This window comes from Eptatretus burgeri, chromosome 3 (assembly GCF_056783735.1).
Source record: "Eptatretus burgeri isolate ZD-2024b chromosome 3, Ebu_testis_v1, whole genome shotgun sequence".
Taxonomy (NCBI): Eukaryota; Metazoa; Chordata; class Myxini; order Myxiniformes; family Myxinidae; genus Eptatretus; species Eptatretus burgeri.
Window position 1 is genome coordinate 99,510,580 of NC_140963.1, and position 27,588 is coordinate 99,538,167.

The window sequence follows — 27,588 nt, forward strand, 5'->3', positions numbered from 1 at the left end:
GGTAGGCCGGACCTGGGGCCATCGCTCACAATTAACGTTATGGTATGGTGGGTTGTTTTAAAACCACGAATGCCACCCAGTCAACCATGAGTTCCAGTGTCCGCCATCTAATTATTCCATTTAACTCGAGGTCACATGGTTACCTGAGCAGGGAACGCGCCCTCGGCAAAGCACCAATATTATCTGATTAGATTTTAATTAGGGCGGCCGAACGTTTTAATCGCTGGTGCGTGCTGACGATTTTTTGGTCAAATCTGTGGTAATTACCTCCCAGTCTATCTCGGTTCAAACAATGCTAGACCAATGAAGGAAAGGACAAACACGGACAGGTTGGAAATCGACAAATAATTTATTAATAATAAAATAAATAAATAAAAAGAACTTTTTATTTGCCGAGGTAAATAAAGAATTTCAATGCAAAATCAATCAAAATGCCAGGAAAGAGACAAAGAGCAGAAGCTTAACGGGGGTTGACTTACATACAGCTAAACACAGAGAAGGGTACCCAACGGATCATTGAAGGGGAGGGGAGGTGGGGAAAATCATCTCGCTCACCAGATAGTCGTCCGTGAAGCAAAAACGTTCTGAAATGCGTGCGTGTGTGCGTGTTATGTCCGTCGCCAGCACCCAGCTTTGTTGTACAGCCTCTCGCGGGGCAGCCTTGAATGGCAGTCCACACACTCGCTTGCTGAAGCTCTGGGCAGGACGAACCGTCTCGCTGTTGGTGCTGGCCAGACACCCACACGCGTGCTTCCTTCTCTTTTGTGCGCCTGCACCCGCTTCTTGCTCGCTTCTGTCTCATACCTCTTTCATTCATGCTTTTTTTATTATCTCAGAACGTATCTTTTTATTCTTCAGAACGTATCGCTTTCGCTTTTTCTCCACTCTCAAAACATATCACCTGACAGAACGTCTCTCTCGCTTCCGAACGTCCCTCTTTCGCCTTTTCCTCTCCCCGAACGTCTTTCCTCACAGAACGTCTTTTTATATCTTCGGGGCATCTCTATGGGGTGCCGTCCGCCCTAAGCTCACCCCACCCCACTGGGGCATGGTTACCATGACGACCCGTGTGCTCTCAAAAAAGGCGGGCATCGGAGCTCGTGAAGGAATGTTGCTGAGGAAAAACGAGGGCGGGTCCTCTCTGTGCGGTTCCGTCTGCCCCAAGCTCACCTCACCCCACCGCGGCACGGTTACCATGATGACCCATGCGCTCCCAAAAAAGGCAGGCTTCAGAGCTCGTGAAAGAAATGTGTGTGAACGTGTCTGTCGTAAATAAAAAGCTTCCCATAAGAGAGGGGATCTATCCTTTACCCTTCTCAACGCATCACATTTAAGATCCCATTTGACATGGGGATGGGGATAATCTGAACATGCATTTAAGGAAATAACCATCTGAGGATCTGGATGTGTGGATGCATTCATCAGACCGGATTCTAAAATCTGCAACACCACCCCTTCCCCTATCCCAGACTTGTCCCGAGTCGTCCAACAGCTGGCGACATCGGTTAAAAAAATTTTTATACATATATATATATACCGAGACATATATATATATACCGAGACATATATATATATACCGAGACATATATATATATACCGAGACATATATATATATATATATATATATATATATATATATATATATATATATATATATATATATATATATATATATATATATATATATATATATATATATATTACAACATTGCAATTAGCACTACCATGTGACATGCAGGTGATGTTACCCCCAAACTGGTACATTTTAACTCTACCCTTCAGTGTGTGTGTGACAATTTCAACTAGATATGTCCCACCTGATGCGTTGGGAACTACCTAATTCACTCACACAGCCAACCGTATGCTACATCAAAATTGCCGGAATTTTTTAAACAACAACACATAACTGGTGGGCTTTAATAATTGACACAACTATACAGCTATATGTACAATTTCTGACCCAGGACCTGAAGAAAAATTGTGGAGAGGGGGGGGGGGTGGGGGAAGAACACTTGCCGATTCTTGCCACCTTCATGCTCTTCACCAGCACACCTCGCAAAATAAACCGGCAGGCCAGTGACCGGCAAACAGGCCATAAACGTTGTGGCCTTCCAAACAAAAATGGTCAAGAAGCAGCAACATGAACAGCCACTTCCTCCACAGAGCTGTGTTCGTGCAGTTCATGTCCATGGTGATACGTGGCAAAACAAGTGAAGCAAACTTGCATGAGCCGGAAGGAAGCTGGTATGAGCTGGTATAAAGCTGGAATGAGCTGGTAGGAAGCTGGTAGGAAACTGGTATCAGCTGGTACAAAGGGGCTGCAAGAAAAGCAGCGTCCATAAGTGTGGTGGCATGCTGCTACAGTAAATGCAGTTCAACAAAATAAAACAAACAAAACCACCATGATAACTGGAACGGTGTCACCTGGCATGAGGTTGCAGCAAGTAGCAGTCCATAGAACAAGTGTGGGTGGAACACAGGTCAAGGAGCAAACGGTGAAGCGAGGCGAGCGACGCCCCGATGCAGAACAAATGATCCAGCAAGGTGAGCGACGCCTTGATGCAGAACAGGTGATGGTCCTGGGGCAGTGGCGAGACAAAGTGAAAGAGAAAGGCAAACAGCAACAGCAAAAAAAGAACAAGAGCGCAAGTGAGCACAATATAAGCCCGAAAAAGTCTCTGTGACACACACACACACAATTATATATTCAAACACGTCAATTTATGAAGAACGAGAAGGTTTATACAGAATTGTGCTACTACATGGAAAACAGCATCCTGGCTGCCATGGCAACCACTTTAGATGACGAACGTATGTTGCGACACACCGTCTCCACAGTCTATACCGATGTACCAAATATGAACCGTAAAAGTTGAAAACTTTGGGAGTTAGAGTGCGGACAGGAACGGACAGACAGACAGACAGACAGACGGACGGACGACCGGTATCACATAATACGCCCCAAAATATATATATATATATATATATATATATATATATATATATATATATATATATATATATATATATATATATATATATATATATATATCTTCTTCTTTCGGCTGCTCCCGTTCAGGGTCGCCACAGCGGATCATCCGTATGATTCGCCTAGTGATTTGGCACATGTTTTATGCCGGATGCCCTTCCTGACGCAACCCTGGTCGCCTCTTACGACACAGGGATATGGTACACCTATTTTAACCGGGGTATACACCGGCCCAGTATACTGGTACTCATTTCGCCGACCTCGGAAGGATGACAGGCTGAGTCAACCCCCTGGTGTATTAATTCAGTGACCCAACGGGGCTTGAACTCAGGACCTCTTGGATCCCAAGCCGCTGCCCTAACCACTGCACCAACACCAGGCTTTTAATATATATATATATATATATATATATATATATATATATATATATATATATATATATATATATATATATATATATATATATATATATATATATATATATATATATATATATATATATATATATATATATATATATATATATATATATATATATATGGCGTATAAAAAAAAGGTAATCCAGGTAATGCCAAACACCAGTTCCGACCAACATGGTCAGCCGGTCCCTGGTGTGCACATACCTGGGGCAGTGCCGGTGGTGCCGGGAGAGAGAGCTCAAGGTGGGCCCCACTTGTCCGCACCCATCCATCTTTCCCATATACACTACCCTAGCCCCCCCTCTTTTTACAATTCGTCGCTACGTCTCTTTCCTATATCCCACTATCCCCATTGCCAAATTCGTACCCAATCCCCCCAAGGTTCCATGGGAAGGAAGAGCCGAACTATATGCAATCTCACACCTACATCGTGACAAGTCTCGTTCTCGAGTCCGACAGGAGGGCAAGTCCAGCACCCGGCGATCATCCCGACAATGGATGGTGCGAAGGGGTCTTCATCAATCCTAACTACGCTAATATTGTTGTACTTTTAAACTTTCCCTGGGCTTATACCCTGCCAAGAGGCCTTTGTTAAACTATGGGGTCCTAAAAACCCAAATTCCCATCGCCTACGTGTTGGTACTCTTACAATTCTGGGCCTTGCCCACCAAATTTTCTTTCTGTGCCATCGCACAATTTCGCGTCTGGGTAGTGTGACTCCACAAGCAGGTCTGCCCACCTGCATGCTCACATGAGCACCCCCGGGACGCTGGAGCTGCCTCCGAGCTTGCCTGCTCCTCACCCTAACATGGGGGGTGCCCTCACTTGCACCCCCCCTCACGATGCCCACTTGGCATTTTGGCACCCCGGGTCACGCTGCTCAGGCACCCGGTCCCATTGAACACTACACTGGCATGCCAGGCCCCTCTCCTCGGGTACCTGCGTCCATGAATACACTAATGGCCCCCTGGACCTACCTACGGCCTCGCCTGGCCGACGAGCCCCCAGCGCCCTGGGTGCCTGCTTCATCTGAACACTACACTCACAAGCCACACCCCCAGCCGGTCCATTATCGCCTGCACCCTACACACGAAAAATGTTTCTAAAAACTTTCCACAATCAGCACCAACCACATAACGACATCCATGTGTAAATTTACCTAATCCCCCAACCTAACTTTAAATGAATCCCCGGGTTTCCTTGGGTGGGATCCACTCCCCCCATTCAATCCTTCACACCATGCATTCTATTACTCACACTCATTCCGGCCATTGCCCTGCCCTCACACTCATTGCATTCTATTACTCACTCATTCCAGCCATTGCCCTGCCCTCACACTCATTGCATTCTATTACTCACTCATTCCAGCCATTGCCCTTCCCTCACACTCATTGCATTCTATTACTCACTCATTCCAGCCATTGCCCTTCCCTCACACTCATTGCATTCTATTACTCACTCATTCCAGCCATTGCCCTGCCCTCACACTCATTGCATTCTATTACTCACTCATTCCAGCCATTGCCCTGCCCTCACACTCATTGCATTCTATTACTCACTCATTCCGGCCATTGCCCTGCCCTCACACTCATTGCATTCTATTACTCACTCATTCCGGCCATTGCCCTGCCCTCACACTCATTGCATTCTATTACTCACTCATTCCAGCCATTGCCCTGCCCTCACACTCATTGCATTCTATTACTCACTCATTCCGGCCATTGCCCTGCCCTCACACTCATTGCATTCTATTACTCACACTCATTCCGGCCATTGCCCTGCCCTCACACTCATTGCATTCTATTACTCACTCATTCCGGCCATTGCCCTGCCCTCACACTCATAATACATTTATCACACACAAACACATTTCCACTCACCGACACAGCATCACCTAACTAATTTCCCCTCACTATCTCGTGCACCCTCGTCTTCCCTTACACTACACACGCTCCCATTTAACTCTATTGCTAAGCTCTGTCCCCACTGCATGTTCATGTCTCTACCTAAACAGTCCCTATTGTCGCTCTTGGTCCCTAAATTTATCCTAGCCCTTCTCATGTTCGCTGCTTCGGTACCCACATAGAGGCTACCATCGCTGGCATCCCCATGTGGGCCTAACAATGCCATCCCCCTAAGGCTAGTGCTCCTTTGCCCTGGGTGTGTGGGGCTGTTTCACAACTGCACTCCACACATGGGGGTTACTGTCAATGTCTCTGATGATAATGAGACCTCTGCATCCACAGAGATGCTCAGTCATATGTCTGTTGCAAGCCAATTTGTGTTTGAATTCTTGCCACTGGGGATTGGGGTTTTCCCACGGGGAACCAAGCTGTGCTCACCACGCCCATTGCTCATGCCGTGGGTACCGTGCCTATTGCACACCTGGTCCCTGTGGAAAACAATTTGCAGCCAAATCCGTTCTGTTTCGCCATCCGTGTTCCAGTGATTTATCTGTCACGGAGCGTTTTCACGCCAGCCCCTCTGAAACCATTAACACATCACGCCACTGTCCATGTTTGGGCAGTCTGCGAGGCATGGACCGCACACACTCCCGAACATGCCGTGCAAGCGTCTTTCGCAGGGCCGGTATGGTTTGCAATCCAAGTCTGTCCCGCTGAGAAGGTTCGCCCCTCCGCTCCGCTCCACGAACCACTACTCCCGTCCGGGTCGATCCATGTCACACTCTTTTGTGTGCACTCATCCATGTTATATTGTTGTGGGGCCGGGTCTCGGTGGCGAGCACGACCACTAGGTGGAGCAGTAGAGTCGGCTCCACCGAACACCCGGAATGTAGATCGTGCTTCTCGGAGAACTCCGAAAAGGCATGGGTCCCTTTCAGGACCGTGAATCGCCAATAATTCGTCCACGTGGGATAGTGTTAATTGCCAAACTTCAATATACCTAAATACCCACGCAGTCCAACTACCGGGGAACCACACCCTCGGCAGGCCTCGAGCGGAACGAGCCGTTACCGTGCTCGAACCATGCGTCACCCGAGCGGATGGTTACCAAGACCCGTCGGTCCAAATACACAATTTACCATTTCCCAATTTCCCAACACGCTAAGCCAATGAAAGAAGCACAGAAACGAGCTGGTACATTCAACAATAGGGGGATTTATTTTTCAATAATCGGGGAGGGGAAGCACACAAAGAGCAGAGTTATCACGACTATAAGAAATGCAATGTACAATGAGCAAAGAAAGCACTTACACAGTTGTTACTTAGAGACGGGGCCCAAGGACGGACACACACACACACACACACACACACACACACACACACACACACACACACACACACACACACACACACACACACACACACACAATTGCCCAGAAAGAGATGGACCTCGTCAGCTCGGAGGGAAGACAGGCTGAGGGAAGAGAAGCTAGCTTGGATCTGTCCACCTTGTGCGGTTCTCGACAATCTTGGGGTAATGGGACTCGAACCCGCATCATGAGGCTGCTCCAAGCACCAGGTACGGAGGGTAGTGTCAGGCGTTGGCATGCTCCTCCGGCTCGCGGGCAGGCGACACGAGATGATCTCCCGAGTGGAGATGGTCGACCGCCCGCAGCAATGCGCCAGACGAGACACCTCGGATCCGCGCGATGTAGTCAGCCGCAGGCCCGGACAGAGACTAGCACTCGAGCAGACTGGACGCGCACTCGAGCAGACTGGACGCGCACTCGAGCAGACTGGACGCGCACTCGAGCAGACTGGACGCGCACTCGAGCAGACTGGACGCAATCATTCATTGCTTCTTCTTCTTTGTCGCTTTTCTTTTTGCGGCCCGTCCGCTCCCGTGGCCTGCTCCTATTGGGTGGACGGCGTGACGCGGCTCCGCCTTCTTGCCAAGGACCGCCCCGACTCTGGTCTGCTCGTCGCCCATTAGGCAGAAAACGACGCATACCCTTATTCGGCATGCAGCTGAAGCAAAATGCTTTGTGACCATATATGGTGCGAATTCCACACCTCAACGCACACCGCCTGGGGCATGGAATTCCAGACATGCCCGCATGCCAGCGAGTGCGCGGAGAATGCCGAGAGCAGAGTGTTGTTGTTGTTGTTGGAGGTGATGTAAAATGTAAAAATCCTATCTATCAAAATAACTCCGCAGTGCACGTACATTTAATTCCCATTAGAGTAGGGGTGGGACCCTAACTAGAAACACACACTTACCGATATAACTGAGCTATAAGGACTCTGGCTGTTGTGTGCAGTAAGCTCCCAAATTCGTAACAATATCACATGCACTCCGCACATACTCCGGCACTTTGGGCACTCCAAAAAACCCCGGGTCCTTTGTTCCCCCCAACTCGACACACACCCAATCGCATCATGCATGTGCCCGGTCTCACCATGACTCACCTTCGTTATACTCACCTCCTCCCGTTCTTCGAGCACTCTGTCACGCTGCAAATATAACATGTCCATGCATTCAATAATCTCTTCCTTTACTCCACTACCTGTTTCTACCAGTTTTGCTTTAATATCAATAATCTCGAAATTTACCTCATCCACCTCCTCTTTTACCTTCATAAATTCCCAATGCGCCCCTTGTATTTCCCCCTCTAACGTCACCTTCGTTGTTTCTATTTGTGTTTCCATTTCCCGTTCCTTTGTTCCCATCGTCTGTCACCTCCTCTACTCTCTTCGTTACTTTCTCGTGTGCCATTTTACATTCGTTTTTAATTGCCATCATCTCTCTTGTTTCCTTCCCGATGGCTCTTAATTCCCTTTTCGCCCCTCTGTTCTTCTCCATTTGTTCTTTCAATTCATTCTATCTTATCGTCAGTCCTTCCTCCTCTGTTATGTTCCCAATCTCTTCCATCAGTCTGGCCTCGCTCTCCCTCATCTCTTCCCGGACACTGATCCTACACTCCCTTACCTCTTGTACCGCTGCCATTTCTCTGCCCATCGCTTCACCCATCTCCCTTTTTATTTAATCGCCTATCATGTCAATTTTTCTGTTGTTTTCGTCCATTTTTCTGCTCATCACCTCGCTCGACATTTTCATTTGTGCCATTAATTGCCTCATGAACAACATCATCTCAATCTCGGGCAGCACTGGTGGCGATAACCCGGCGTTCTGCGCTATCGGCGCCGCATTTTCCAGAGACCGAGGGTGGGGGTTATTTTCCATCTTTCCCATTGCTTCCTCTTCACCCTCCATTGTGACTTCAAGCGGGTCCTGGGTCAATTCCGTATCCGTATTTACATCATCTACATGGCCCACCGGGACCTACCCGTGTTGTTCTGCCATTATTCGTCCCAATTAAATTTAACTAAAATTTGGTCTAACCGCTCTGAATTTTGAGGTGCGTGAAGTGCACCACAGGTAAATGACCTGACACCAATTTATTGATCAAGGGGATCGAAAAATCTCCCACTCCCGACACCAGTTGTTACTGTGCCGGATACCGGGACACCAGCTTGTCACTCAAGGGGATTAATCCCCGGTTGTCCTCGGTAGAGCCGGACCTGGGGCCACCGCTCACAATTAACGTTATGGTACGTTGGGTTGTTTTAGAACCACGAACGCCACCCAGTCAACCACGAGTTCCAGTGTCCGCCATCTAATTATTCCGTTTAATTAGAGGTCACGTGGTGACCTGAGCGAGGAGCGTGCCCTCGGCAAAGCACCAATATTATCTGATTAGATTTTAATTCGGGCGGTCGAGCGTTTTAACCACAAGTGCTTGCCGACGATGTTTTGGTCAAATCTGTGGTAATTACCTCCCAGTCTATCTCTGTTCGAACAATGCTAGACCAATGAAGGAAAGGACAAACACGGACAGGTTGGAAATCGACAAATAATTTATTAATAATAAAATACATAAACAAAAAGAACTTTTTATTTGCTGAGGTAACTGAAGAATTGCAAAGTAAAATCAATCAAAATCCCAGAAAACTGACAAAGAGCAGAAGCTTAACGGGGGTTGACTTGCAGCTAAACACAGACAAGGGTACCCAGATCATTTGGGGGGGGGGGGAGAAAATCATCTTGCTCACCAGATAGTCACCCGTGAAGCAAAAACGTTCTGAAATGCGTGCGTGCGTGTTACGTCTGTCGCCAGCACCCAGCTTTGTTGTACAGCCTCTCGCGGGGCAGCTTTGAACGCCAGTCCATACGCTCGCTTGCCGAAGCTCTGGGCAGGACGAACCGTCTCGCGCTGGCCAGACACCCACACGCGCGCTTCCTTCTCCTCTTTTGCATGCCTACACCTGCTTCTTGCTGGCTTCTCTCTCGTACCTCTTTCGTTCACGGTTTTTTCTTTCGTTCACGGTTTTTTCTTTCGTTCATGTCATTGGTTACATGGTTTGGCAGCCATATTGGATTTACCCCAAAACCTATAAAATCTTCTCCAGAATGGCTGAACAAATTGAGGGGAAACTTCACACAAGTGTTCCCCATGCCATGGTTGTACAAGTGTGTTAAGGAATAATTGATAGGTCACATGGTTTGGCAGCCATATTGGATTGAACAAAATATTAAATAATGTTTTCTCCAGAACCGCTTCATCAATTGATGTGAAACTTCAAATTTTTGATCTAGTAGAGATAGGTAATACATGTTTTAAATTTCAACTCGATCGGATGCATGGTTTGGCAGCCGTATTGGATTTACCCTCAAACCTACAAAAAAAATACACCACTCAAAGAAGTCCTGGTGAGGGTCTGCAATCTCTGATTGCTCTTTTTCTGGTTTTGTAATTACATTGTGAGTGGGCACTATGATTGTTCTATGTTATACCATGTTTGTTGGACCACATACATGATGCACTCTATATATTGCTGAATAAAATAGATATTAAGAATCAGGTATCAATTCCCATTATTGGAATAAAAGTATCAGAAGTCATAATGAGCACTATCCGCACAAACATCTCTCTTGCCGACATCATGGCTCTGCCTGCTTTGCCCAAGTTGCTTCTCCATTATGAAATATCATAAAGACTACCTGTAGTCAATTATTTCTGGAGAATCCGTGTGATTTAATACAAGACATTTGAAGGCTCATGTCATGAACAAGTCTCACTAGCTAAAAAGAGAGTGGCTGAATGAGAATAGAGAAAGAGTAATAATCAATGCACAATATCGAGGACACCACACAAATGGCTTTATGAAATTGACATGAGTGAATCAAACGGACAAGTGCTGCTTCTCGGAAGTCATAACAAAGCACCAGTCACCTTATATTTGGTGGCAAAATGTGCAAAGAGTGTGCATACGTGTATATACAAAGGCATAGAACAGAATGTGTAGAGTTATACATTGTCATATCATTAAAAAAAGCTTCCATATCCCAGTCCCTGAGAAGTCACGGAAACACAACCATGAAAAAATAATTGAACGGGATGACTTCATTTGTAGATATGATCTGATAATTCCATTAAGCATGAACATCGTAAAGTCGTTGCAACCAGTTATTTTACTCAGAAAAAGGAAGACAGTGCTAATCAAAGTAGCAGTACCCAATCACATTTGTCGAAATAATTCGGAAATAAATAAATAAAGTGGCAATTATGTACTTGGACCTAAAAATGAAATTAAGATTACTTGGCATCTTAAGAAAATCGACATTATGCCAGTGAGCCTGTGCAACTGGAGTGAGAAAGAAAAACTTTCCAGAGAAACTGAAAAACATAGCTGGCGATATCATGACAAATGAGCTGCATTTGGAAACTGTCCAATATTTGGTGAACTCCTTAAAAGGTCCTTGGAGGAAAGATATGATACAGAAACCTGGATATGTTCCAAAGTTGAAATGAGATAACTTCATGAAATGTTTTCCTCCGAATATAATCTGAAAATGAAAATGAAGTCGATACTTTGGGCACCGGTTGGGCTTTCGATAACTGGTTTAGGTGGAAATTACAATCAATGAGAGAATATAGTGCTACATTTGATTTCCACAAAATTGTATTATTTACTCCAAAGGAATTATCTCTGAAATGTGCTGGTTTTTTTTCTTTTTCAAAAGAAAAAAAAAAAGGTTCAATCTGATGTGTATCAAAACAAAGACCAATAACTGCACCGTAGTCCCAAAATGAAGCCAGACATAAAAATACACACACACACACACACACACACACACACACACACACACACACACACACACACACACGCACTTACAAAAAGCTATTTTATTTGAAGTTATAACCTTAACTTACAAGCAATTGATTGATTTCCAAACTGCCTGGATCATCAGCTAGGCGCCGTTTTTCATGGAGGTTTCGATCCTTTCAGTCCAGAACTTCTGCAAACAGCAGATCCACAACCCCGGTCGCAGGTCCACATCAGTAGATGACTCAACATCAATGGACCCACAACCTCAAAGTTGTGTTCAGACAGTCAGTCAACAACATGCATTACAACAAACAATATCCCATAATTAATAAGAAAACTCATTTTCAACCAAATGTAACAACAATACTTTGCTTATAAGCATGTCACAATGACAACAATTCTGCAATGCATCAAAGACCTCATTTTTCAGCTTTTACAACCCTTAATTTTTTATTTCGCCTGTGCCCAGCCCATCCATCACCTCCCAAGGGAAGTTCAATGCTCTGTGTACTTTTTATCCCCCCCCCCCCACCCAAAAAAAAATCAAAAGGTAATAAAGCCAGTTAAAGATCCCAAAACACTTGTTTCCACTGCCATTCATTTTACAGATGATGGTTTAACCTCAAATGTTTTTGGTGGTGTGATCCAAGAATGGTTCCATTCCTTGCTGGCTCACTTTGACTCTGGCATGAAATGCATGTCGGCCTACTCACATGTCAAAATCTTCAAGACGTCATCTTCCTCCGTCTGGTAGCATTTCACGAGCTCTGTTGTTATGGCCGTATCAATTGCTTTTTTGTTAAATATGAGGTCCTTTGGTTCCCACCTTCCACTAACCTCATGGAGTTTCAAGTGAGAATGAGTGGTTGTTTCCACACTTCCAACATTGACTTCCAATTCTTCGGCAGTTTCACGTATAGTAATCTGTGCAGGTGATTCTCAAAAAATAGATGTTCAACATGTTTTAATGTTTGCTTGAGTAGGAGCAGTTGGTTTCATATGAGTATGGTCAAGATCACACACCGATTCACTGACAATTTCTTTTTTTAACTCGAGCTGCACAATTTATACATATAACTACATGAAAGACATGAATCATCCAATTTTTTCCTGTGAATTTCAGCAGGATTATGTTCTCCTTCATAAGGAACTTAATGATACACGTCTGTTTCACAGCAGTATGACTGTTGGTTATGCCATCTAATTTTACACAGAATGCTTTGATCAGTGTTGATACTACTTCCTGTATAACTTGCTCAGGGTAGACAATACCATTGCCCAAAATGTCAACATTGAAACGTTATTTTTATATGTTCTACAATAAATTTTAAAAAGCCCACATCAGCTTTTAATCGCCCCAATATATTTAGAATTTGCCTGGGTAGGTGTTTTTTGGGAAGAGACGACCTACAAAAACAGTAGAGACCTGCGAACATAAATTTATCACATGGCACTAGTGCCTGGCATTTTGACATTTGTAAAAAGAGTACTGTGTAATATTTTGTTTGAAGGGGAAAAACATCATTTTTTAACATTAACATGTAAAAAAAAATTATCAGAAGGTTAATTTTTAAATGCTTGTTTTTAAAAAATAATGATACTTTCATACAGTTGTAAATGAACAGAAAACAAACAAATGTATATGTTGCCAAACCAAATGTGTGAAAATTACATACCCAAACTGGAAATCGAACTTAGGTCCTTGGGGGAAACCCTCTCATGGACAGACCCTCGCTGCTCCTATGGGTGGCAGTGAGTGTCCTGGAAGCAGTCGGGGGAAGAGAGTGGCATCTCTATATGTGGGAGAGTTTCATGCTCAGCCAGTGAATCACCCAGATAACTCAGATGGCAGAGCACTGGTATGGTTCACCAAAGGACCTGGGTTTGATTCCTGGTCTGGGCACGTAATATTCCCACATATACAGATGCTTTTATACCCATTGGTCAAAAATGATTATGATATTCCCCAACAGAAAAACTTCTGTCAAGTCTCCATGGCTCAGGCTGACCAGAACCCAATGTCTGTAGTGGAAAATGGGTGCACCACAACTGCACATGCGAAGGCTTGGTCCATTGATAATTGATATACTCCCAACCCACAAGGGCCTGGATGCTTCCAAGCTAGCTCAGGCCACATGAAAAATGGGACAAAGGATGAGACCATGTCTGCTTACATTACTCTGCTACCTGATCCCTTCCCTTTCTCCCACGGGCTTCTGTAAGCTCCCTCTAATCTCCAGCAGCTAATGTGTCATAGATTATATGCAACATGTAATGCATGTAATCTAACACTTATGGAGTAAGTTGTACACAAATTATATGCAGAATAAATAAATTAGTAGACTGTGTACTTTTACATGAATTACATGGACATTACAGGAGACAAAGAACAAACACATATAGGATATATGGTTTGAACCTGGGTACACCCCATCATGAGCCATCGGGTTCAAATAGGAATGCTAACAGGCCAACTCAATTGGAGGTAATAAGTATCTAATCAAGGGAAAGATTGAGCAAAATCATTCAAACTCCATTTCCCTCCGAATTATCAACGTCGCTTCAGAAGATCAACTCGCAAGAAGCGCCATCAATAAAATCGCCTCTGATGTGACGCATGAGCTCGGGGAATGATATTCCGATGTGTGAGACATGACATACACAAAAGTGTCATGGTGGTACTACGTTACAGGCCTGCTTACATAAATCTGCATGGTGGGATGGATTACCTGAATGGCCTGCAGACGCAGCAATCAGGTCTCGCTGTTAATGCATAGCTTGGATACCATGGAAAAAAAATGTAAGTTTTGGCAGGACCAATGCAGTTTCCCTTAATTCTTGTCTCATTCACTTATTTACTATTCACTGCATCTGTGCAGATGCCTAGTTGTCATGTAGAGATGCACAAATGCAGTTCTCCTAGCTCCTTCATGAGCCGAAAGCACAGAGGTTGTATCGCACCCGGCTGTCACAAAGCTTCTGTCAAGAATTAATATTCGTTGCATTTATAAAAACATGTTAGAAGTACCATTTTTGTTTGGAGTGTGTAAGTCGAGCAGAAAAAAAACCGCTTTAATCCAGCTTTGGATTACATGGAAATGAAGGAAGGGTTCTAAGAGTGTGAAATTATAATGATGGATAAAAAGACACCCGGCAAGCGAGCAATTCAGGGGGGTGGGTTTGGGAACGGGGGAGAGGGACGTGTGTGAGGCCGGAGGGCAACACTAATGATCTATCTTTCACACCCGGGGATCGGAAGGAAAGCGCTTTTGATTCTTCCCTTCACCACCTCCAAGACAGCCAATGGTTTGTGTGATTCCGTCCTGAGTTACATGATCGTTCAACTAAGTGTGGGAGCTTGTAATTGTGACGTCCTTTTGTCCAATGGGAATCAACGTTTTCATGTCTTATGAGACTTTAAATCCAGATGACGAAATGTAATTCAATACAATGGGATAGATGTATGGGAATGAGATGAGAGAGAAGATTTGGTGGGGAGAATGAGGGAAATTGAGAATTTGGCATGCAACAGGTGTTTTTTTTCGGAAAAAAAAAAGAACTTTGCGGAGCTGCATCCATTTTGAAAATAAAATTCAGGAACCTGCTCTACAATCATACTTGTTCCATATTCACACCTGCAGTGGACTCACCTATTTAGGTATTGTGAATTACACAGCAACCTCCAAATAGGAAATTTAGCTAAGATATGACACCAAAGAACTATGTACAGTACTCTTTTCCAAAGATACCGTGAGACGTTTATCTACAACAAATGCAATGGAAATGGGAAAGCCAGCTTATCGTCCTGGTTTGAAATGTGTGCTTCTCGATACAGTGCCCCCTGCTTGCATGGCAATGCAAAATTTCAAGCCAAAGTTCTTTTGGAAACATCAAATCAAAGAGAAAGGTCATTGTGCAGGAGCAGGGCTGGATTTAGGCATGGGCAAGCTGGGCAGGTGCCCAGGGGGCTCCACAACCAAGGGGCCTCCACATATTTCATGAAAAAAAAATTGTAAGGAGAAATGTATTTATGAGTGCCTGAATGGTAGTTGGTAGTTTGTGGAACAGATATGAGATATTCATCTTATCTCATTCTCTATTTTATATAGAAGTTCAGATTCTTTGTTCTTGAAAAATATACTTTATGGATGACTGTAAATATGTCTTGTCACCTTTTTAGTATTCTAAGGTAGGGTGGGCCTCCACTACTGAAGGCTGCCCAGGGGCCACCACATGTCTAAATCCGGCCCTGTGCAGGAGCCTCCAAATGGAGCATATCTTGCTTCCCGACTGTATTATTTGTCATGTCTAATAACCCATTGTATCTACATATATATATATATATATATATATATATATATATATATATATATATATATGTATATACATATATACACATACATATATTGTCATTTCATTAAGTCCCTGGCTTTGTAATATGTGTTTGCATGTGCATTTGCTTATGTGTGTTGTGGACAAACGCAAATAAGGGACATTTTACCAAGTACCTTGAGGTTCACAAAATTTTTGCCGTTTCTCGCAAAAGGCAAGTATGTATGTATGTTTGTATGTATGTATGCATGTATGTATATTATCCTCACACACAAACACTCAAGTTAATTATTTTATTTTTCTAAGCCCTTCAAATTTCATACTTTAATTGCCATCATTATTACAGTGATGTAGACGAGCTGAGCATTCCAGTCACAATGTGTCGAGTCCAAGAGGAATTTAACATATTGATTTAACATTTCTTCTTTGCTTAATTCAAATATACCCTCATGATAAAACCTAATGTAATTACAACCGCATAATATCCAGAAAAAAACGGGTGAAGTATATATTGAGATGATATTTCTCCTTCAAATGGCCAAATAGATTTTTTCTTTTTTTACGTTGTTATTTTAGTTTTATGATGTCATTTCAAGGATCTGGGAAACTCAATGAATCTGATTAAAAACTGGTGCAGTATCATCAGGTGTGTTGCATTGCTGTGCATGCTGTCTATCGCAGGTAATGCAAATTCAGCTCTCCCATACGCAATCACGTGAACATAAATGATTGTAATGATGCTCTTTCACAAGAGTAAGCCTTGTGCTGATGCAATGACCAATTCCGTATAGATCCCAGCAGTAGATTAAATGAAAATTCGATATTAAGTACTCTGGCGATTTTCAGTGTTGGTGATATAAACAAGTTATATAGTATGTATGTGATAGAGTGAGTTAAGGCCATAATAAACAAGGAATTTGTATTATCTAATGTATTTTTCATTGTGGGTAACACAAGCATGATGAGAAAATAGTTTAACTGTCTGTTTCATCCATTCTTCATATTCGTATTTGTTTAACGTCAACAGAAAATAACAAGCAATGCATCCGTTTTTTATTCAAAAAAAAATCCTTTATAAGGACCTTAAACAAGTGGACATCAGCTATCTGTACGTTTATCTCGTAGTGAATCAGCCGCACTACAAATTAGATATTGCTTAACTCTTGCAAAAACGCCAACTTTCAAATCTGGCTCGCCATGATGGGAGAGTGAAACATCGAAGATGTATCATTTCAGAATTACAGTATATAATATATGGCATCCTTCGATGTCCCCAGAGAACACCAGGACAGCCGACAGCGTTAATGATCCGTGAACATGATGATGGCCGTTTAAAACTGACCGCTGGCCGCGTTAAGCAGATGGTCGCTCGATCTCGGTGATTTCTTCTTGAAAATGCTCTGCTCACAAAAAGTTGACCCCCTAAGGCAGGTGTGACCAAATGATCGAGGGACCGTATTCATAATGCTTGTTTGAATGCAAAAAGGTAATTATTCGGGAAGAACACAAAAATATCTTAATGTTTCAGGCCGATTTGATGAGTGAGGTTGTTTATGTAGCGCGACTGTGGCCGTGAATTTTTGGGTAAATTCCCTGGAGGAAGTGGAAATGTTTTTAATTGCGAGGCGAGAGAAATTATTTCATCCTTCACAAACTACATTCTACATATAGAATGTGGAGGAAAATATCTGCATGTGCACATCCAACAAAAATAACAAATAAATATTTTTAGGAATCAATATAAAGTTTTGCAGCATTCTCACTTACAAGTCTAAACTGATTGTGGATGGGGCTGGAAGAATAAAAGGGTTAAAACTATATATATATATATATATATATATATATATATATATATATATATATATATATATATATATATATATATATATATATATATATATATATATACATATATATATATATATCTATATGTAAATATGCTGGAATCCTCGTTGTTCATAAAAGTTTGCGCATGCAACATTCAACGTGTTTGGATTCTCGATTTTCCAAGAGTCGAGAAAATTTGACCCATGAGTAACATGTTCTTAATTTTTTTAAGTTTGAATATGGAATCGATGTTCTTACCACTGTAATTGTTAAATTGCTCTCTCCCTCTCTCTTTCATGGCTTTGATTTGGGGTGGGGGGCAGATTGTTTTTTTTCTCTCTCTCAAGTGAGTGAGAGTTGGCCTTTTTGTTAAAATCATTCAATTCATTCAGATTATAAATCTTCAGGAAGAATTTTGTCAAAAATGTGTAAAAAAAAAAACCAAAACAAACATTTTAAACATATTTTCCTGAAATGGAAAAACATTGAAGCAGACATTTGGGCATGTTCCAAAGGTTGGATATGGCGAAGTACTTATTTACTTGAGGATTATAAGTGAAAATAAAAACGAATGCGCATTAAAACAAGCTTACGCTCTCACATATATATTCTCTGGATATTTAATTCTGGGTTTTACACTGCAACACAGAAAAATGGCCGAGATACCTGAACCAGAAGTTCGAATCGAATGCATTTCCTGAAGGATGTGCAGCAGAGAGTGCGACACGCATAGAACCCAAAGTAATTCTGCAGAATTTTTTGGGATTAACCCCATACTTGCGGAAAGCAAATTATGAAATTGTGGATTCGAAAATGAAAACAAGCAGCGTTCCATCCTAAGCACTTATTAGTACGTACATCAATAATCATACATGTACTGAAGGGATTCACAAACTAATGCTTCGGTCAATTTGTACAGTCAAACTACTTATGTCTACATCCTTATGAGATTAGACTACTCAGGCAAAAAGTTGGGCATATGGTAGTTATTGCATAGTTAACATGCGACCAGGCGAGTCCGTTAACTGAGCTTAAAGCAGATAATTGGAACCAGCGCGCCAGGAGCGCACAAAGACAGCGGTGCCGGCATCGATTCGCTCTAAATGTGAGTGACAGTTTTAATGAATAACAGCGACATCCATCGGCCTAATGCACTGTTTGGGGGGATTACAGCATGTCAGACCTTAAAGGATAAGTGATGTTGTCTCACACATTTGGACTTTTAACCACACCAAGCAACTCAAACTTTGTGGTTCACGTGACACACCAATCCTCGTATTGTCACAACAATCGCTGCCAGCGATAAATCGGCTTGTGGAAACCATCGGAGAAAATGCTTCGACTTCAGGGTTTATTCATATAAGCGTGAAGTGAGGATAAGGCGGCCAAACGTGTGATGAAAAGGCAGGTCTTAATTAGTGAGCACAGCGCCGTCATTTGGCCGATGAGGACACACAATTAGAATCAATTGAAGGGCGAATTAAAGCACTCGGATTCTGGGTTCGGTCACTATACATCACGGCATGTGTCCCGTTTAATGACGGCCGGGCCGCTCTTGCTCTCGCTGCTCGGATCGGCGCCACCTCCCCCCGGGCCCCATTAATCACAGAGCCTCCGACACCTCGCCTTGATTACAGGCGCAGGAAGAGCCATCGCGCCCTGATCTTGGCGATGATTTGACTCATTAGGCGGGCAAATTAACGCGGCCGTGCTGATTACACTCGCCGCTTGTTTGTATTGCGGTCGGACCCGGGCGTGCGTGCACGCAGCCGTGTACATTGCTCCGACGTGGCAGATCAAATAAAATTAGAGTGGCTAATGATGGGCCATGATGTGGCACCTGCAGCCCTGACGGCAGCCGCATCCCGCCCCGAGCGCTGACGTTTCTGGACAAACAGTCTTGACCTGACGAGTCCCCATAACGAGGTAAAATCTTCCATTATCAACTATACTTGCATCTCACAGTTATTGTCACTGTGCTGGTTACATATATATATATATATATATATATATATATATATATATGTATGTATATATATATATATATATATATATATATATATATATATACATATATATATATATATACATATATATATATATATATATATTATATACACACACACACACATACACATACACATACATATATTTTTCTGCTGCAAAATTCATGCCTGCTCGTTTACTCCTGTCTAGACTTCCAGAATTCAATATATATGAGCACGTCTGCAATGGCTTGCCAAGCAGTTGATGTCTCGTTCAAACCACATTGCTATAAGCAGTTACAATATGGAATCTAATAAATATATTTCATGTATTTCTCCAGCAAGGAATTACACTCTTGCTCAACAAATATATGTGAGAGGAGACAGTCATTTCGGCTGTTGCAATTGCATATGCAGGTAGAACTGAGGTTGTAGCATATCGGAATTATGCAAGCAGACTGAGAATTTGTAGATTTTTTTAAAAAGGATATCTGGAAGCTTTGTAGTAAAATTCTGAGATGGGAAAAGAGTAAAATTGCTGTTTTAAATCCTTGTGTATTTTACAATTTTGTCACCAACTATAAATCTTTATTTTATTCAGCGCACCTGGAGATTTATGAAGATATACCATGTATATTACAGCAGCGATTGGATACATTTTCACAATTTCCAACTGGATTAATTGTTGTCTCAATGCTTGTGCAGCTGCCAAATACACTGGAGGTAGTCGACAATGATATCGTTGTGAACTTTGGCCAAATCACTGTGTAAAATAATGAGGAGCCACCATGCATAATCATTATTTCAATGATCTTGTCACCAGGGCAATTTACGAATAAGCATTTGTAAAGTGTTCAAGGTGAGTAATCGCTTCGAAAGATGTAAAATGGCATTCGTTTTTCTTGAGATAGCCAAGTTTAAGCATCGTGCAATGCGCTTGATGCCAATTTGTAAACTCGTAAAAGTATAGCGTACTCGTGGTTAAGATCCATTTTAGAGTGATTAATTATACTTTAAAGACCGTACAAATGCAATAGCATAATTTCGTATCATGTCATGCAAAATTATATTTTTCTTTGCACCGGAATGGATGTAAAAGAAATTGTACTTCATATATATTGGAAATAGGCAAAAAAGACACATATTCCTTTTAAGTGGGCATACATAAGTCAATAAACAAAAATGATCAACGAAATGATTTTTTACAAAATAAAAAAAAATTATAATCTTGATGCTTTGTCAATTCAATTAAATAAGAAAAATCGATACAATTGGTGGTTTTGCCTCCCATGAAACTAAGAAAAACATAATTTATTGCAATCCTCAATTTACGTACATGTCTATACAGTGTGTACACATTTCAAACCACTAATCAAAAGGTGCAATGCCATTTAGTAGCAAATCAAATGTTGAAGTTCCACAGAAAATATGAACAGCAATAGTAAGTACAACGCGGAAATGATAAAGTCAATGGAGTCCTAAAAACACGCTTGAAAACGAAAATGAGATCTTTGTTTGACATGAATATTTAACCGCTCATTATGTTTACTTGCACGTATAATTTTTGTGCTCATATGTAGCTGAACAATTTTCACTGATACGGCACAATATTCACGGTACATGCATTCTGGATCAACAAAATCAAAGATATATACGATAGTGAATGTACATGGTATAAACAGAGCGAGGTAAGTTAGTCGGATCATAAATAAATTGTTTATGTTACATAGGTCTACAAAATTGAGCTGGTCTTTTCATTGGGCTCGCCTCTTGTATGCAGTGGGAAGGCTCATTGGATGCAGTCTTACGAGGTCCTCATTGTAGCGAGACTGAGAGTCCGTGCATTACACCATGCTTAAAGAACAAGTGGCAAAAATCCAGCAGGTTTGTAAAAAAAAACAAAAGAAGAAAAAGAAAAGAAAAGAAGCCAGACCAAATCGCAAAAATAGTGCGGGATCTTCACGACTTCATCCTTCATTACTACTATTAGACAGTGGGTGTGTGTGGTATAGCACTGAGTTCTTATACCACTTCTGTACTCGAAGGGGAAATGCATGCACAAATAACCTGCATGATTATTGTGAGCACCTTCAAGCCTTGCAATCACCACGAGTGCCTATGCACGGATATCGTATGGTGCAGCTACGGCCGCGATCCATGTTCCCCCTGATGTTGCCCGCGTACGGCAAAGCGAGTGACGTGCACCGGTATTGGAACTACCAGCTTTGGGTTGCGAGCCGGCTCTCCTGCGCGTGCATTGACATTTCCGGCCTTTACACGTTTCCACTTGGCACGTCGGTTCTGAAACCAGATTTTGACCTGAACCTCGCTCAAGCGGAGCGCATGGGCGATGTGCGAGCGCTCGGTGAGCGACAGGTATTTCTTGCAGTGGAACTCTTTCTCAAGTTCTAGGAGCTGCTCACTTGTGAATGCCGTACGTCGGCGTCTACTTTTTCCGCCCGCCCCACATGGGACTCCACCGACACTGCCAGCACTCGAAGTAATATTCGAAGCTGCCCCAGCTGTGTTGGTATCAGGCCCATCAGGAAGGGACCGCTGAAAGGGGTCTCGCCGTGATTCAGGGCACAGGATCGGAGAGCTGGAGTGAGGCTCATCTCGTGGAAAGGCCAGTGCCTGAGGCGAATCAGCACGCTCGCTCTCCTGTGATGAGTCGTCGTCCTTGCAGAGTCTCTCCGTGTTCTGCTCCTCATCTGCGTATGTAACGCCGACTGCACGCACGGCCGGGATGGTTAGAGAGACCCGTGCTCTCCGTGCAAGACGGACACCACGAGTTTATCAGCAACAACTGGTGTACCAGATAACACTGCAGCACCGGACAATATATCAATCAACGCGAGTCGCACTGAGGCAAGCGCGAGAACCCCCCTGCCTCCACCCCCTGTACAGACATTCAAGCAAAACCCCCTCAGTGCCCCGAGCATATTTCATTATTGCTGTCTGCTGCTATTCAAACTTTGATCCGATGTATTGCCATTACATTATATCTTGTCTGTCCTGTCCAAATTTAAATATCTGATCACCTTTGATGTGTTTTGCATCACAATAACATTTGGGGAAGCTATTGTTAATGATTCAAGATAATAACTGTCCTTGGGAACAGGAACACCACACACACACACACACACACACACACACACACACACACACACACACACACACACACACACACACACACACACACACACACACACACACACACACACACACACACACACACACACACACACACACACACACACACACACACACACACACACACACACACACACACACACACTTTTTTATCCAAGACACTTCACCAAATGCACACACAAGTCTCTTTGCTAAAATAATGTTCTGGGAATGTACTTAATCACCAAACACAAAGCAAGTTTGTTAAATAGTTTTTCCTTCACTCAGTCGCATTGAAACATCAGCGAAAATACCATTTGTAATATTTGCTGAGCATGGGAAATCTAAAACCTCCCTTGTCCCCATCCACCAATGATCCCATATTTACCCATGGGGTCTTGCAGTGGATCTCGGCACAGGAAGTTCAGAGGACGCTCCCTGCCTGAGCCAGGCGTCGGCGTACGCTCGCTGTCGATTACGTCTCGGCGGCCACTGAACTGCGAGACCAAAGCCGGGGGCAGCTTTGCACCCATGTCTTCGGCGAAGCTTTTTGAGCAATCATCAGAGCCTGGGAGGGCTGAGAGTGGACTCACAGCAGGGATTCCCTGTGGCAACGACGCATAGAAACTGCTTGGCAGTGGCAGTGGGTTGAGCGCAGGCACAGCCGGCAGTGTAGCAGCATGCGGCAGTGCTGGTGTGGGGATGACCACTGGTCGGTAGGGCAGGAATACAGGGTATCCTGCATATAAAAAGGGTCGTGAGGAGGGTGGCTGTGTCGGCGTTGAGTTTCCGATGAGCGCATCAATGCTAAATGCCGCGCCGAGCGGTCGCTGCATCATCACTGAACCAGCGACTGCTTTGCACAATGCTCTGCACTCTGACCACTCCGAGCCCGCGCTTTTCCAGGATGCTATCATGCCGTCCCATCGTAGCTCCCAGCCAGGCGGGAGGGGTTACGGTGTGAGGGAGGCGGAGGAGCGCCGGCTCGCAGGGAGGGGACGGCGGAGAGATTAAAAAGGCCGACTCCCATGGGAACTCATCCATCATCCGTTCATTACGCTCTGCTTCCTCTTTTAGTTGCTGACAGGTGGTCGTCGTGCCTCTGCCTGATTTCATTTGTCGATCCCCATCACGTGGGTGCATCTTCACTGGCGTGACGGGTTTCGGGCGGAGACACTGGGATGATAGCTCGTGCCATGATTGGTGCAAAACACGTGGCACACCGAAGAGCACAACACTACCCCATCAAACATCACGTGCCACTTTTCCGGGCGTGCCTTATAATAGCTGAGCAAGCAAGTCATCCCGATTAATCTGCACTCTACAGCAGCAGAATGAACTAGACCAATCCCGTATTCAGATGCACCCTAGCTTTTGGCTTCGTCTGAATCGGTGCACCATTACTAATATGCCATGTAATGTGAACCCGTTTTATCCCAACCTCTCAAACTGAGTCTGCGAATGATGTGATAGCGTCACATTCATGTCATGTCAACCATTTGATTCGCTTATCTTTATTGTCTTTTATTTTTTCAGAAAAAAATATTTTAGCAGATATGGCAATGCAATAATGGCACAAGCAATGCCCACTGCAATGACGAGCTGTAATCACTGTGGTTTACACCTCCACAAACACGAGTTATTCCGGTAGTTCTTTGTTCGAAACTGCACGATTCTAGAAATGAGTGAAACTGCCACCTGAACTCCAGTATTTTATGATGGACCCATTGTTCCTTCAATGCAAGCAGCATTCAAATTGTTTTACAAATGAGATACAATAGTCCATACTCAATGAGATGCCAACTGTTTTATTATCCAATGTATAACCATACATAATTAGAATTAAAATATATAATATCTGTATTCATATATCAGCCTCATTATACTTGATTTTATTTATTAATTTTTTTAGCATGTTTTGGATTATATTCTATATTTCCCTACCATAGCTGTCAAATATCCACTCTCAACGCCCTCAAATATCTGGTGGGGAATATATATGAACGGCGGATAAAACACAAAGTGAAGTGAACAAAAGCATGATTAAAGCAATGAAACTATGTAACAAACGAGGTTAAAGCTAATAAGCATATTCTTACCTTCGACTCTTAAAAGATAATCGAGCATAATCTCTACAATGCTGCACCCCCTGGCTTATATCAACACGATCACAATGCCTTTCGCAATGGGTAAAAATGGCCAGCGTGGTAATCGTGGCCATTTGTTCACGTCACCTTCACCTTCTCCAATGCGTAATGTGGTGGATTTATTACTCATACCTGTACACTGCAATACTCACATCAAGGCATACTCAGCATCCAATATTCACACCAGTACTTATTTTTTTTCGATATGCTTCGCTGGTGGTATTATTTACTACCAGAAAATTCCTTCTGTATTCATATTTACTTCACAGGTTGTTTGTTTGTGATATGAACGTCCTATGCCATCCATTGTTTCAGAATGACAATAGGAGATACAGACATTATATATGAGTGTGTGAGGGTTTGGTGCATTTAATTAGCTGTTCTTTATTATCAACGTGTTGACACAAATATGCTTTTTTCTCATAGTATCACAGGATCTTTAGCATCTACAATAGAGTGCAGACGGGACCAACGAAAACCCTGCTCAAAGTAGTTGCGGGAATCGAACCCCCAGCCGTAAAAAGAAAAAGCAATACAACGAAGCTTCACTTAACCACAGATCCATTATTTCATCTTTATGGAACAGGTTTGAAAGCTTTTTAATTCACCATAAAGGGATTACGTAGTACATTTCCATAATGTTAGCGATGGTTGATAGGTAAATCAGTGGCCGAACATACATATATAAAATGGGGAATAAAAATATTGTGTAAAACTAAAAAAATCATTTTAAGTTGTTCCAAAAATAAAACTGTAAAAATTCTAGTTTTGACAGTGTCAGTCACTGATTTCATGTCAGAACACAGACTGAATTATTCATACTTTATTACTATTGTTGCCTATTCTAGAACTTAACCTCAGAGATCTGTGGATAGCAAAAATAAAAGAGGGTTCAGCGTTTGTCTGCGAAAATGGTTTCATGCACCTTGGGTTTCAGGTGTGAGCAGCAAATTGGATTACAATCGTTTTTTAAATTGAGGGTGGTACTTGGTATACACCTTGTTGAAAGTGTTGTCCAGTGCTGTTCTAATCCTGTTAGCATTTTGAAGAAATCAATTTTTATTTTTTTGCAGTCCAAAACACTTCCCTATACCTACGAGGAATGGGGTTGGGGATCATTTAATATTACTATGTGTATATATATACATATGTATACATATATATATATATATATATATATATATATATATATATATATATATATATATATATATATATATATATATATATATATATATATATACATACATATGTCACATATATATTATATTATATATCTTCTATTATATATCATATATATTATATTATATATATTATATATCATATATATTATATTATATATATAATATCTTCTTCTTTCGGCTGCTCCAGTTAGGGGTCGCCACAGAAGATTATCCGTATGATCCGCATAGTGATTTGGCACATGTTTTACGCCGGATGCCCTTCCTGACGCAACCCTGGTCGCCTCTTACGACACAAGGATATGGTACACCTATTTTAACCGGGGTATACACCGGCCCAGTATACTGGTACTCATATATATTATACTCATACTGGTATATATTATTTTTAGTAATATTACCACACACACACACACATGTATGTATATATATATATATATATATATATATATATATATATATATATATATATATATATATATATATATATATATTGCTACGGTGGTGGAAATTCACAGAACACCATTCAGGTTCCCCAGAGATCAGTTATTTCGATAAGTACGTGTTTTAGGTTAGATTCCCCCACCGATGTATAACGGGTCTTGTTCGTGTGCCGCGCTGTGAATCTTTGAGGTAGCCGTTATTCTTTTCTGTCTTTTATTTTCAACAACATCTCAACAATGCTATCAACTCCACAACACCACCATCTTCTCACTCTCCCTCATTTGTATTTCCCTCACTCTCCACTCTAGTTCTTTGAACCGCCTTGCTTCCTCCAATAATCTTTCCATTAATTGTTTTACTTCCAAGTCGTGCTCCTTTTGTTTCTTTTCGAGCTCGGTTTTCCATTCTTCCTCCCATTGTTTCCTTTCCTGGGAGATACCAATCTGCTGTTCCTCTATTCTTTTGTTCAGTTTGCTCTTCGCATATTCCAACTGACGGGTATAAAACACTACCAAATTCTTTTTCCCACATAACTTGTCGACTCTATTGGCCAAGTCATGTTTTTGCCACCGAATTCGTTCCAGTAAATCGTCCAATCGCTGTGTCCCCCCGTACACGTAATTTTTCTGAAGCGCGTCTGCGTGCCGTTGTGACTCGTCCACTCCACTTTGCACCTCCTCGATAAATTCTTCATGACGCTTCACCTTTTCCAAGACATCCCCCAATTGTGCCTGAAGCCTGCCAATGCTCGCATAGTCATCCTGCCACGCCTGCCATGGCACATGCCGTGACCACGTGCCTTGAACCGGTGACTGGGAGCTCACGCCTCGTGCTGTGCCATTAACATCAGCCCGCTCCGTGCTGCGCTGAGGTGCGATCGCGCTGCCATTGTGCGACTCCGTTTGCCGGCACAGTTCGTGCTCAAGCCACTCCCACTGACCACAGTTAGTGGTGGGGTTATAATTATAAAAAGAACCGACTTGGGCCATGGATCCTACATGACGACACATACCTAACACCCCCGGCTCCCGCTCGCCTTGAGATGCCATCTTATCTC

The 27,588-nt window shown here is 42.8% G+C and overlaps 1 protein-coding gene across 1 annotated transcript; it reads right to left on the reverse strand.

Annotated features, from left to right (window-relative positions):
• Window positions 1-20,910: 20,910 nt before the first annotated feature.
• LOC147030528 (homeobox protein GBX-2-like) lies at window positions 20,911-23,813 on the reverse strand. The gene is made up of 2 exons (XM_085874663.1): window positions 23,148-23,813; window positions 20,911-22,356 (listed from the first exon to the last, which is right to left on the reverse strand). Exons 1-2 carry the CDS (start codon window positions 23,674-23,676, stop codon window positions 21,770-21,772), a joined length of 1,116 nt encoding a protein of 371 aa, XP_085730789.1. The 5' UTR covers window positions 23,677-23,813; the 3' UTR covers window positions 20,911-21,769.
• Between the last annotated feature and the right edge of the window lie 3,775 nt (window positions 23,814-27,588).

What these genes read in the sequence shown, in the direction of transcription:
- LOC147030528 (XM_085874663.1), bottom strand. Translation starts at nt 23,676, where the DNA reads ATGATAGCATCCTGGAAAAGCGCGGGCTCGGAGTGGTCAGAGTGCAGA. An exon ending in TCCACTGCAAGACCCCATGG is followed by an intron (nt 22,357 to 23,147) that starts GTAAATATGGGA and finishes CCGTGCGTGCAG; the next exon opens with TCGGCGTTACATACGCAGAT.